The following is a 14,130-nucleotide window of genomic DNA, read 5'->3' on the forward strand; positions in this document are numbered from 1 at the left end:
TGTTTGTAGTCACATGTGTCAGCTGCCTTCTAACTCCTTTTACAGATATTTTCTTTGTGGTTACCATAAGGGTTACATCTAACATCCTAAAGTTATAGTACTCTATTTTGAGTTGAAACAATATAAATGTAATTGCACACAAAACTACCCCTTTATAATTCCATCTCCCTGCACTTTATGTTACTGATGTCTCAAGGTACATCTTTATAGTTTCTTTGCTCATTAGCACAGTTTTATAATGACATTCATGCATTTTTCTTTTAAATCCTGTAGAAAATAAAAAGTAAAGTTATAAACAAAATTATAATTTTTAAAAATTTTCTCATGGGTATACCTTTACTGGAGATCATTATATGTTCATATGGTTTCAAATTACTCCCTAGTGTCCTTTCATTATAATCTGGAGGAGTCCCTTCAGCATTTTTTAGGGTAGTCTAGTGATCATGAATTCCCTCAGCTTTTGTTTAACAGGGAATATGTTAATATCTTACACACTTATAAAGTCATTTTTTTCTGGATATAAAACTCTCAATTGGATATAAAATTCTCAGTTGATAAGATTTTTTTCCCCTTTCAATACTTTCTATATAGCATCCAATGCCTTCTGGCCTCCAAGATTTCTGCTGAGAAATTCGTTGATAATCTTAATGAGGATGGATACCTTGTTCGTGACAAGTCACTTTTTTCCTACTACTTTCAAGATTCTCTCTTTGTCTTTGTCTTTCAACAGTTTAATTTTAATGTATCTCAGTGTAGGCCTCTTTGGGTTTATCCTCTTTGTAGATGATTGAGTTTCTTGAATTTGTACATACCTCCTTTTCTCTAATTTGGGAGATTTTTGGCCCTCGTCCTTCAAGTAATCTCTCTGCTCTTTTCTCTCTTCTTCATCTGGGACTCACATAATGCATACATAGGTACATTTGATATTTTAAATAACTTGATGTTTTAAATAACTAATTTTTAACGAGTCTCACTCTAGCTTCTCCTTGGAGCTATGTAATTTATTATATGGGTCCACCAATAATCTAGTTCTCCAGAGAATGCAAATCTAAGATCTGCAGGTCTTAAAAAATTAACCTTAGTAAAGCAGTTTGGCCACTGAATTCAGCTCTCTTCAGAAAGGATTAATTTCCTCCACGCAGCTCCTCGGTAATGATCGGATAAAAAGAATATGGGGTTATATGGACCTATTTTGAAATTTAGGTTCTGCCCTGATAATTCTAGTTTAGGTTACCCCCTTCTTTCCCTTGAAAGCTCCCTGAGGGTGCAACACTGTTATAGTCTTGAGTGGTTGTACAGATATATGGAGGGTTAGGTGACTAAATCCTATGTCAGGTTCTTTCCCTGAAGTTTGTCAGAATACTCAGATAAAATGATTATTTTAATTGTTATTTTTTACAGAGGGATGTCTAATCTGTGATTTGGTTTCACCCTACTTTCTAGCTAATAATTCTCAGGAAAAAGGGTCCCTGAGAGTAGCTGTGATTAAATTCAAAAAGCAAATACAAATGAAACATAAATTCTTTAAAAAATAAAATCAAGAGGTATTTTTAAAAAAGTTTATTTGTTCATCATTTTGAAAGATTTTGCTGTTCTCCCCAACTGCCAAGTTGACAGTTTTTTTTTTTTAGTCCCTTTCTTTCTTTCTTTTCTTTCTTTTTTTTCTTGCTTTGTTTCTGACAAGAAATTTGTCATCTTTATCTTAGCTTCCTTGTACAAATTATTTTTTTCTCCAGCTGCTTTTATTTTATAAAGCTTTTTTAAAAAATTAATTTATTTTATTTTTTTATTTTTGGCTGCGTTGGCTCTTTGTTGCTGTGCACGGGCTTTCTCTAGTTGTGGTGAGCAGGGGCTACTCTTCATTGCGGTGCACAGGCTTCTCATTGTGGTGCCTTCTTTTGCTGCAGAGCACAGGCTCTAGGCACGTGGGCTTCAGTAGCTGCAGCACTGTAGGCTCAGTAGCTGTGGCTCGCGGGCTCTAGATCGCAGGCTCAGTAGTTGTGGCACACAGGCTTAGTTGCTCCGCGGCATGTGGGATCTTCCCGGACCAGGGATCAAGCCCGTGTCCCCTGCATTGGCAGGAGGATTCTTAACCACTGTGCCACCAGGGAAGCCTCCAGCTGCTTTTAATATTTTATATTTATCACTGGTTTTGAGCAATTTGATTATGATATACTTTGGTGTAGCTTTATGTTTCTTATGCTTGACATAAACTTCATGGATGTATGGATTTACAGTTTGAAAAGTTTTCAAGCATTATTTCTCTAAATTTTCTCTCCCATATCCCTCACACTCCTACAGGAACTCCAATTGCATATTTACCTGGTCACTTGAAGTTTTTCTACCATTTGCTGTTCATTGTTAATTTTTTTCTCTGTTTTTTTTTTTCCTTATGTCTTTTCCCTAGAAATTCATAATGTGCTGTTGATCCCATCAATTGTATTTCTTATATCAAGCATTGTAGCTTTCATCTACATCTAGAAGTTCAATTTGAATCTTTTATCTCCCATGCCTCTACTTAACTTTTTGAATGTACAGAATACAGTGACAATAACTGTTTTAAAACCCTTCTCCTAATTCTAACACCAGTATATGATTAGCAACAATTTTAATTGGTTTATTTTGCTCCGCATGGATCCCATTTTCTTGAATCTTTACAAATCTGGTCATTTTCAATTGGATTACAGACTCGTTGGGTGGTGGATATTTTGTAGCCAAATAAATATTCTTGAGCTTGGTTCTGAGATGTATTTATGTTATTTGTAAACGGTTTGATCTTTTTGTGTTTTGCCATTAAGATTTGTTAAGTGAGATGAGAGCAAGGCTCTTCTTTGGACTATCTTGTCCTGAACAAAGGGCCAGTCATGACCAAGCACCTCAACCTAAGGGAGCAGCACCAATTTGGTCAGGACTTTCTGCCAGGTTAGTGCCATACTCTCTTGCTCTCTTGCTGTGATTCCAACTAATAGACTAATCCTGAACAGAAAACCAAGAGCAGAGTAAAGGGATTTTTATTTCTTTTTCCCTACTGTCAACACAGCATCTAGAATAATAGGTGTCACACAGCAGGTTCTATGAATACACAGAAAAGATATTTCATATATAATATGTATAATATATGAGATGAGATGTATATATACTTTATCTCCATTAGTAATCTTTACTTAAATTCGATTATGACTTATTTAATAAAGCTCCACCAGCCTTTTTGTGCTTATTATTTTTAATTCATTAGAGAGATGTATTAGTTTGCTAGGTCTGCCATAACAAAATGGTGCAGACTGAGGGCTCAAGCAACAGAAATATATTTTCTTACAGTTCGAGAGTCTAGAAGTTCATAATCAAGGTGTCCTTAATTTTGGTGTCTTCTGTGGAATCTCTCCTTGGCTTGCAGGTGGTTGTCTCCTTTTTTAAATTGAAATATATTTGACATATAACATTATGTAAATTTAAGTTGTAAAACATGTTGACTTGATAGGTTTATGTATTGTAGTATGATTGCTGTTGTAGTGACAATTAGCACCTTGATCATGTCACATCATTATCTTTTTTTTTTTTTGGTGATTGGAATAATTAAGACCTAGTCTTACCAAGTTTGACGATTATAATACAATATTGTTGTTTATATTCACTATATTGTGCTTTAGATCTCTGGGACTTTTTTTAGTGTTGCCTTCTTATTGTGTCTTCATATGGTCTTTCTTCTGTAGGTATGCATTCCTTGTGTCTCCTTGTGTATCCAAAGCTTCTTATAAGAACACCAGTTGGATTGGATTAGAGCTTACCTTAACAGCCTCATTTTAACTTAATTACTTCTCTGAAGGCCCTAACTCTGAATATAGTTACATAGTAGGGTACTCGGGCTTAGGACTTCAACATATTAATTTGGGAGGTGGGCACAATTCAGCCCATAATAGAGGACAAATTTATGATAAAATTGAAAATGAGTAACTTGTCATTATGTGCATGAAAATCCAAGACCATTAATACTAAAATTAGTTAAAAAATAAATTAGAGAATGAAGGAGAAAATATTGTTAATATATCAAAACAAGCATCTCTCCTATGTGCAAATAAATATTTGTTATACCATATGTGAGAGTGTTTTATTTACCGTAATAAGATTCAAATTGAAAGAACTTAATAAATGTTTACCTATATGTAAGTCTATATGAAGAAAAGTATTAACCTGCATAAGAGATTTAATGAAGAGAGAGGATATATAGTGGCCAGGATTATATTAGTGGCAGACAGGATAATGTCACTATTTCACTTTTGTAAAGATATCTTTTCTTGCAGGTGTGCAGGGTGCAGCCCAGCAATGTAGTTCTAAATAGTTTGACCTGATGATATGATTACACTTTAATTAAGGGTCAAAATAAGCTGTAAATAAGTAGAAAAAAGAAAAGCTTGTATTTGAAAAATGTATTTGTGTGGTGTACTGCACTGAATAAAATTGAGGCTAATTAACATTGGTTATGTTTGGGAAGGAGATGGAGAGCGGGAACTTCCTCCAATTATCCCATCAAGCACTACTCTTTTGATGAAACTGATCTTGTGTTTTTGTATAATTTAAAACAAAATGTTGAAATATATTTATATACATTAAAGAACACAGGAAACACTCCATACAATGTTGAAAGAATAATGATTTTTCAACAGCCTTGCTCAGATCAGAATTGGTGGTGTATGAAAAAAATACTTGCAAAGTATATTGAGTATTTTCCTAGGCCTATGTCATGAGGAGGGCCATCTAGTTTGCATAAAACAAACATGGTTGGGCTATCAGTGCATTATACTGTCATATTTAGATTTAGCATTAGAAGGTCAGGCATTTTTACATAGAAAATCATTGCCGAATGCAAGTTCATGTACCTGATGCACAGTAAGGCCAAACAGACCAAAACATTGATGTTTGGAGCAGGTAAAGATTTACTGCAGTGGTCAAGCAAGGAGAATGAACGGGTGGCTCATGCTCAAAAGACCTGAACTCCTAGATGATTTGGGGGGAAGAGTTTTATAGGCATATTTGGGGGCGGAGCCTGCAAGGTATCTACTTTGGTTGGTGATGAGGTGACTGGGTGCTCTTCAGGAATATTGTGCTCAACCTGAAGTTAACCATCCTCCTGCAGAGAGGGGGCTTTAGATCCTGCAACAAAACTCAAAGATATTTTATGTATAATCCCTTGAGGAGGAACCAGGTCCCTGTTTTACAGCTGCACTATTGTTTCTTGACTTCTCCTCTTTGCTTCTGCATTCCCTCCCTTCCCTGGTTAGTAACTGTTTGAATCTGTCCTTTGGAACTCAGCGATGGTCTAGGAGCTGAAACCTTTTTCCTACAAAGATGCAAGGGACTGGGAAAGGCTTTTGTATCCAGAAGAGCCCTGTAGCGTCCTGCTTGGTTTCAAAATTGCAGTAAATGAAAAAGAAGTCTGTCCCATTATGACTAAACCAGTGAACTCACTTTTGAGAAAATACGCTATTTGTCTTTCACAAAGGACGCCCCCTTGATGCCAAGTAGGTTAATTAATGCAGAGACGGAAAATTCTATTCCATTAGGAGGATATTTTCTCGGGACTATCAGGATCTAGCAATCTGGAGAATCTGATATCAGTCATGACCTTTACGTGCTTGCCTTGGTACACCCACATAGGCCAGGTATGGAGATAGTCCAAGAACCACAGTGCGGAGAAACACCCGATCCGGGGTCTCGGGGAACCCAGGACCACGGAACAAGCATTTCCCCCGTATTTCTACTCTGTCGCAATAAATTGATTGCTCTGTTCAAGACACCCCAGGGCGCGGGGAGCGACGGGAAATGTAGTCTTTCTCCCTCCACAGCCCTCCTGGTCTCTGGGGCTTCCTCTGCGCCTGTGCAACATAGGCCCCACCTCATCCCTTCCGCCCTCACAGGCATCGTGGTGTGTAGAATCTGGAGCTTCGGTCCTCGCAGGTGCGGGATCTGCACGGCGGGGACGGGGACTTCGCGTGGCTTGAAGCTTTGCTGAGAGCGGCGTTCTTGTGGCGGGGGCGGAAGCGGGACGTCTCGGGCCGTCCTCTGGCCCAGGCGGGACTGCAGTGCCCGGTTCTGGCCTGGACCTCCGCCCTGGGAAGGTGGGTGGGGCGATCCCGGTTCGGGCCTTGTGGTCTCCGGGGCAGGTGGAGCTGAGACCCGTTAGGAGCGGGGACGGTGCGTGTGGGGACGGAATGCTAGGTCCCGCCTGCGTCTGACGGGGGGACGCCGGGGCGGACAGTGGGAGGGAAAGCGCGGTGGTCACGCTGGCCGTGAGCGGGCCAGAAAGCGCGGGCGGAGGGTGTGCTGGGCAGCCCTGCTCTGGAGCGGGAGAGACCCGGTCAGTTACAGCCGTGTCACCTGTACTGTGGGCGGGAGAAGTAACCTGGGGGCGAGTCAGGTCTGCAGAGGAGGCTATGAATAATGCCTGCTTCATGGCGTTGTTCTGAGAATTCGATGTGGTGTCATTTGGAAAAAGAGCCAAGTGCCGGGTACTAACCGCCGACAAAGTGATAATAGATGTTGTATTTAGAAGACACTTTGTTCTTTTCATTGGGTGGTTTACATAAGCCTCCCAATTATCTCGTGATAGCGGTATGAGCATCTGCATTAGACACACGTTAAGCAGAAAGCAAATCTGAGTCTCAGGTTGGTGAGGTGGTCCTGAGTTTGAGAGGGCCGGTGACTTCTCCAGGCTCAACCGGATTGTGACAGAGCCAGGAGTCGAACAGTCGTTCATACTGTTCAGTCATCAAAAGAAACTTATCAAGAGTCCCTTTTGAGAAACTGCAGCCCACTTAAATGATGTTTTTAAAAATTGTCTTAAAGCTTGCCATCCTTTTTACTGGGCTTCCTGTGGATTTTCTAACTCAAGGGGTAAACAGTTTTGCTGGGTAAACAATTTTGCTTGGCAAACAAAGTAAGGATGCAGGCTGTGTCTTTCCTTCTACTGCTAATTTTAATGAAACATGTCCTTTGGTGTATTTTAGTCTGTTAGTTTTTGTTTGTATTGTTTAAATTAGTAAAAAAAGTTATTTTTACCAACTGAGAAGTGGTAGGTTTAAGCCCCATGATCATTTCAAACTGGAAAATGGACAAGTGGTGCTTCCACAGGGTACTTCCCTTGCCTTTTCAAGGGCCAAAGTGAGTCCTTAGGGAGGCTACCCCTCAGCTGGGCTGCTGAGGCAATTGGGGAGTGAATGTAGGAACTATAAGGCAGGCCGGGTGTCCTGACCCTTTCCTCTTTCTGTCCCCCCAGCTGAGTCTTCACCGTCCTCTACGCTCTCCCAAGACCTACTGAAAATGAACATATCTGAGGTGAGCTCTTTATTCATCCCCCTGTTAGTGGTATGATGGATTCAACTCTTGATTTCAGATTGCTCTCAGATTGTGTTACACATCTTTTATCAGTGTAAGTTATTTCCCTTTTATAATCAGTTTTACTTGGGTCATGAATGTACCCTGAATTATATCGAATACCTTTTTGTATCTATTGGAGTAAATCTATAGCTTATTTTTTTGAATCTCCAAATATTAGAGGTAGCAGGTAGCTTAAATGGATTTTAGAATGTTCACTTACTCTTGAATTCTTGTATAGACCCTACTTGATAATGGGTGTGAGCCTTTTTTGTTTTTGGTTTTAAATTTGTAACTGACATCTTTTTGCTATTATCATATTTGAACTTTTATTCTGTATTCACACACTAGATTAGCCTATAATTTTGTTTTCTTATGTCCCTGACTAACTGTGGTATCTTGGCTATATTAGTCTTTGGGGCTCTTTTCTGCTCTTTTCTCCTCTCCTCTCCTTTCCCTTCCCCCTTCCTTCATTTATCCTTTCTCTCTCTCTCTCTCTGTCTATTTCATACGAGAAAATCATCTGTTATAGACTTCCTGAAACTCATCTCTAAAACTGGACTTTGTGAGTACATCTGCTTTTTGTGTGTTGATGTAGATTACTGAGTCACTTTATTTAAACAGTCATGGATCTAGTCTGGTTTTCTATTTTTTTATTATTTTCAGAGAAAATTGTACATTTTTGTCTGTTTTTACAATGTATTTTCATGACCTTGCTGATAGTTTTCTCTTATATTTGTTGTTACATCAATCATTTCTGTCTTAAACTTTCTACTTAACACAGGGAATGCTGATCAGAAAACAACCAAATGTGTTAACGGGTTGGCCCTGTCATAAATCTAGAATTTCAGAGTCTGAGGTTGGGCTTGGAAATTTGTACTGGTGGTGTATTCTAAATACTGAGTTGAGGGAGCGTACACTCAACCATTTTGCTGATTCCAACTTCAGTACACCAGCTGTCACTTTCTTTTTTAGATAGGTGATATATTCACATGACTATAAAATCTAAACAGAAAGCAGATTGAGGTCTTGATCAATTTGAATTAATTATTTTTTGTGGTGCAAAGTATGAATCAAAGTTATTGTTATTATTTTTTGTCTAATGGAGTTTTTTAGTCTAACATGATTTGTGTCAGAATATACTTTCTCCATTGAATGGCCCAGACACCTAAATTAAAGAAATGTGTGTGTGCATTATGTTTATATATATATCATTTTTAGACTTTTTCTTTTGATCTCTGTGTTTCATTTTCATTAATATCACACACTTTCTTTGTCTTAAGCTCTATGGTATGTCTTGAAATCAAGTAATATCAGTCCTCCGACCTTGTTCTTTTTCAAAACTGTTTTCATATTCTAGGTTGTTTGCTTTCTATGTAAATATTAGAATTAACTTGTGATTCTAAAAATCCTGGTAAGCTTTTGATTATGATTTCATTGAATCTATAGATTTCTTTGTGGAGAACTGACAATCTCCATTATACTGAATCTCCTAATCTATGAATTCAATATTTATCTCTGTTTACTAGGTTGTTTAGAGAATTTTGAGCTGAGAAAAGACATGACCTGACTTATACTTTAATAATAACTCTGAGAGTGGACTCTAGTGAGACAGTGGTGGAAACAAATGATGTAGCAGGACTTTCAGTAATCCTTTCAAGAAATGGTGATGTTAGCAGTTGTACTTTGAAGTGATCAAATTTTGGATGGAATTTAAAGGCAGAGCCAAAACTATGAAAATGCCTGCTTCCCTAGGACATCACAGATAATGTGTGTACTGTCAGATATTTTTGATTTTTCATAATGTGAACAAATTTCAGTTTTTATCTTACATTCCAAAGGTATTATCCATGTCACCTAATTTTGAATTCTTCAGATTGATGAGAAATGTGCTTTCACAGACATCAGTGTCATTCAAGGACGTGACTGTGGAGTTTACCCTAGAGGAGTGGCAGTGTATGAACTCTGCTCAGCGGACCCTGTACAGAGATGTGATGCTGGAGAACTACAGCCACCTTGTCTCATTGGGTGAGCCTACTTTATCATGCGACTGCCTACAGTGTATTTGATTTTCTGTTTCTTCTCCTGTTTTTTAAAAAATCATCTATATTGAGGTATAATTAACAGAAAATAAAATTCAACAAATTTCTATGTATAATTCAGTGACTTTTGAAAAATGTGTATGGCTATACCACCAAAACCATACAGATATTTCTATCATGTGAAAATTTGCCTTATGGCCTTTCTCAGTCCTCTCTTCCCACCCATTTTATGATAATCACTGATCCTCTTTCTATTTCAATACTTTTGCCTTTTTTGAAAATTCTTATAAATGGAATCACACTTTATATACTGGCTTCTTTCCCTTAGCGTAATTCTTTGGAGATTCATGGATATTGTTGTGTGTGTCTGTATTTATTCTTTATAGTGATGAGTAATGTTTTGTTCTATGGCATGTATTTTCAGTTGTTGATAAGACATGAGGTCCTCTTTGCTTTGGTGCTATCATAAGTAAAGGTGCTATGAATATTTAAGTCCAGTCTGTGTGTGGCTATGTTTTCATACCTTTGTGTAAAGACCCTAGTTGTTGTTTCCTGGGTCTTACGGCAAGTATTTATACCTACAGGAATACCTGGTTTTATCGTGCTTTACTTTATTAGGCTTCTCAGCTGTTACTTTTTTTTACAAATGGAAAGTTTGTGGCAGCCCCTTGGGTCCAACCCTGTCTATTGCTGCCAGTTTTCAAACAGCATTTGCTCACTTTGTGTCTCTGTGTCATGTTTTGGTAATTCTCACAACGTTTCAGACTCTTTCATTATTATATTTGTTATGGTGATCTGTTGTGATTGTTTTGGGGCACCATGAATTGCACCCGTATGAGATGGCAAACTTGATTGATAAATATGTGTGTGTTTTGACTGCTCCGCTGACTGGCCATTCCCCCATCTCTCTCTTTCTCTTCAGGCCTCCTATTTCCTGAGACATAATAATATTGAAATCAGGCCAATTAATAACCCTACAATGGCTTGTAAGTGTTCAAGTGAAAGGAAGAGTTACATGCCACTTACTTTAAATTAAAAAATAGAAATTATTAGTAAGGAAGGCATGTTGAAAGCCGAGATATACTGAAAGCTAGGCTCATCGCACCAGTTAGCCAAGTTGTGAATGCAAAAGAAAAGTTCTTGAAGGACAATTAAAGTGATAACTCGAGTGAACACATGAACGATAAGAAAGTGAAACAGCCTGATTACTGATATGGAGAATATTTTAGCGTCCTGGATAAAAGGTCAAACAACAGTCCCTTAAGCCAAAGTGTAATCCAGGGCAAGGTCCTAACTCTCTTCAATTCTGTAAAGGCTGAGAGAGGCAAGGAACCTGCAGAAGAGTTTGAATCTATTATAGGTTGGTTCATGAGGGTTAAGGAAAGAAGCCGTCTCTATAAGATGAACGTGCAAGGGGGAGCAGCAAGTGCTGATGTAGAAGCTGCAGCAAGTTATCCAGAAGATCTAGCTAAGATGATTAATGAAGGTGGCTACACTACACAACAGAGTTTTAATGTAGGTGAAATACTCTTCTATTGGAAAAGATGCCATCTAGGACTTTCATACGTAGAGAGGAGAAGTCAACGCCTGGCTTCAAAGCTTCAAGGGATAGACTGACTCTCTTGTTGCAAGCTAATGCAGCTGGTGACTTTAATTTGAATCCAGGGCTCATTTACCATTCCAGAAATTCTAGGGGCCTTAGGAATTATGCTGAATTTACTTTGCCTGTGCTCTGGAAATGGAACAACAAAGCCTGGATGACAGCACGTATGTTGACAACAAGATTTACTGAGTATTTTAAGCCTGTTGTTAGACCTACTGCTCAGAAAAAAGATTTCTTTCAAAACATGCTCATTGATTATGCACCTGGTCACTCAAGAGCTCTGATGGAGATGTACAATGTGATTAGTATGTTTATGCTTGCTAACACAACATCCATTCTGCAGCCCATGTGTTGAGTTGTTTTGACTTTCAAGTCTTATTATTTAAAAAATATATTTTGTAAAGCTATGGCTGCCATAGATAGTGATTCCTCTGTGGGTCTGGGCAGAGTCAATTGAGAACCTTCTGGAAAGGGTTGACCATTCTAGATGCAATTAAGAACATTTGTGATTCATGGGAAGGGTTTACAATATCAGCCTGAACAGGAGTTTGGAAGAAGTTGATTCCAATCATTATGGATGACTTTGAGGGGTTCCAAACTTGAGTGAAGGATGTAACTGCAGATGTGGTGGAAGAAGCAGAAGAATCAGAATTAGAAGCGGATCCTGAAGATGTGACTGAACTGCTGCAATCCCATGATAAAAATTTAATGGGGCTTCCCTGGTGGCGCAGTGGTTGAGAATCTGCCTGCCAATGCAGGGGATCTGGGTTCGAGCCCTGATCTGGGAAGATCCCACATGCCACGGAGCAATTAGGCCCATGAGCCACAACTACTGAGCCTGCGCGTCTGGAGCCTGTGCTCCGCAGCAAGAGAGGCCGTGATAGTGAGAGGCCCGCGCACCGCGATGAAGAGTGGCCCCTGCTTGCCGCAACTAGAGAAAGCCCTCGCACAGAAACGAAGACCCAACACAGCCAAAAATAAATAAATAAATAAATTAATTAATTTTAAAAAAAATTTAATGGGTGAGGAGTTGCTTCTTGAAGGAGCAAAGAAAGTGGTTTCTTGAGATGGAATCTACGGGTGAAGACACTCTGAAGATCCTTCAGATGATAACAAAGGATTTAGAATATTACACATTTAGTTAATAAAGTAGTGGCAGGGTTTGAGAGGATTGACTAGTTTTGAAAGAAGTTTTACTGTCCGTAAAATGCTGTCAATTCGCTTTGCATATTATGGAGAAATAATTCATGAAAGGAAGAGTCAATTGATGTGACAAACTTCATTGTTGTCTTTTTTTTTTTTTAAAGGACTTGATCATTTTTTTTTTAATTTATTTATTTATGGTTGTGTTGGGTCTTCGTTTCTGTGCGAGGGCTCTCTCTAGTTGCGGCAAGCGGGGGCCTGTTGTCTTGTTTTAAGAAACTGCCACAGCCACCCCAGCCTTCAGTAACCACCACCATTAATAGTCAGCAGCATCAACACTGAGGCAAACCCTCCACCAGCAAGATTACCATGCACTGAAGGCTCAATGATGGTTAGCATTTTTTAGCAATAAAGTGTTTTTTTAAATAAGATATGTACATTGTTTTTTAAGACATAATGCTGTTGCAAACTTATTAGTCTACTCTGTGTGTAAACACAGCTTTTCTATGTACTGGGAAACCAAACAATTTGTGTGACTCACTTTATTGTGATATTCACTGTATTGCTGTGATCTGGAACCACACCTGCAGTGTCTCTGACGTATGCCTGTATATGAAGAAGAAAACAACAACTGCCAGATGTTTTTAAAGTGCATGTATCGTTTACGTGGGCATTAGCAACTTATAGTAATTCTAGTTGCTCCAAATATTCACCATCATTTTGTGTTGTAAACCCAATGAGTTTTTATCCTTTTAGTGGGGGTCTTTTGTATCTACTTGGGTTTCATTTATCATTTCTCTTTGACTAATGATGCTTTTTGTATGCTATTTGTTCATTCACATAGCTTTTAAAAAAGTAAGTTCAGATCCTTAGCCCATTTGTTTTGTTGAGTTTTTCGGCTTATAATTCAGTTGAAAGAGTTCTTTATACAATCTTGATAGAAGACTTTTATAAGATACACGTGTTGAAAATTTTTTCTCCTAATCTGTGGTTGATCATTTTAGTTGTGAAACAGTTGGGCAAAAGGTTTTCATGTTGATGAAGTCCAATCTATCATTTCCTTTACTTTCCTATTCTATTCCCCCCACCCCCTATTTAATAATTTGCCTAACAAAGGTCATTCAGATTTTCTCCTCTATTTTTTTCTAGAAATGTCCTTGGTTTAGGTTTTACATTTAAGTCTTTGACTTTTTCCAGTTAATCTGTGTAAATGGTGTGAAATATAGATTGTGATTCATTTTTGCAGCTAAAGGTCTGCTTGGCTCACTGGTTATCCTTTTCCTATTCAGTTGCCTTGGCACCTTTTGAAATAAATTGTACATATATGCATAGGCTTCTCTCTGAATATCATTCTGGTTTATTGATCTAAATACCTATCTTAATACTAGTCATGCACTATTTTGATTAATCTGTCTGTGCAGTAAGTTTTCACATCAGAAGGAATAAGTCCTCTTAACTTTTTCTTTTGGCTATTACAGTTTCTTTTTCTTTCCCTATAAATTTAAAAAAATTTTATTTTTTCTGGAAACCCTAGTGGTGTTTTATAAGGATTGTGTTGAACGTTTAGAAGATTTGGGGGAAAATTTACATCTAATAATATTGAATTTTCTGATGTGTGAACAATGTCCTTCCTTTTCCTTAGCTTTTAATGTTCCTTTGCAGTGTGTTACAGTTTTCACTTACGTGTCTTCAGCCTTTTTTGTGAGATGTATCCTTAAATCTTTGGATGCTATCTGTAATGATACTTTTAAAAACTTCAATTTCCAATTGTTTTTTGGATTTAAGTAGAAATATAATTTATGTTCATTGATGTTGTTTATCTCTGTTTTGCTAATTTCACTTGTTACTTCTGCTAGATGTCTTGAAGACTCCTTAGACTACTTTATATGTTAAATAGTATGATTTGTAATTAAAGATACTTTTATATTTTTCTAATTTGTATTCATCTTAATTTCTTTTTTGAACAGGCTAGGA

General features: G+C 37.9%; 1 protein-coding gene across 2 annotated transcripts in view; it reads left to right on the top strand.

The window, feature by feature from the left end:
* The first annotated feature begins 5,888 nt into the window (after positions 1 to 5,888).
* The window catches only part of LOC118896860 (zinc finger protein OZF-like), a 29,354-nt gene continuing 21,112 nt past the window's right edge, over positions 5,889 to 14,130 (top strand). The window contains exons 1-3 of one of the 2 annotated variants that reach the window (XM_036855384.1): positions 5,889 to 6,113; positions 7,271 to 7,329; positions 9,270 to 9,396. In XM_036855384.1, coding sequence (XP_036711279.1) covers positions 7,315 to 7,329; positions 9,270 to 9,396 — 142 coding nt within the window. In that variant the 5' untranslated portion in view covers positions 5,889 to 6,113; positions 7,271 to 7,314. Of the gene's footprint in view, positions 6,114 to 7,270; positions 7,330 to 9,244; positions 9,397 to 14,130 lie in introns of both variants that reach the window. The other variant, XM_036855383.1, reaches the window with a different exon arrangement.

The sequence above is a fragment of the Balaenoptera musculus genome, chromosome 6, assembly GCF_009873245.2.
Source record: "Balaenoptera musculus isolate JJ_BM4_2016_0621 chromosome 6, mBalMus1.pri.v3, whole genome shotgun sequence".
NCBI lineage: Eukaryota > Metazoa > Chordata > Mammalia > Artiodactyla > Balaenopteridae > Balaenoptera > Balaenoptera musculus.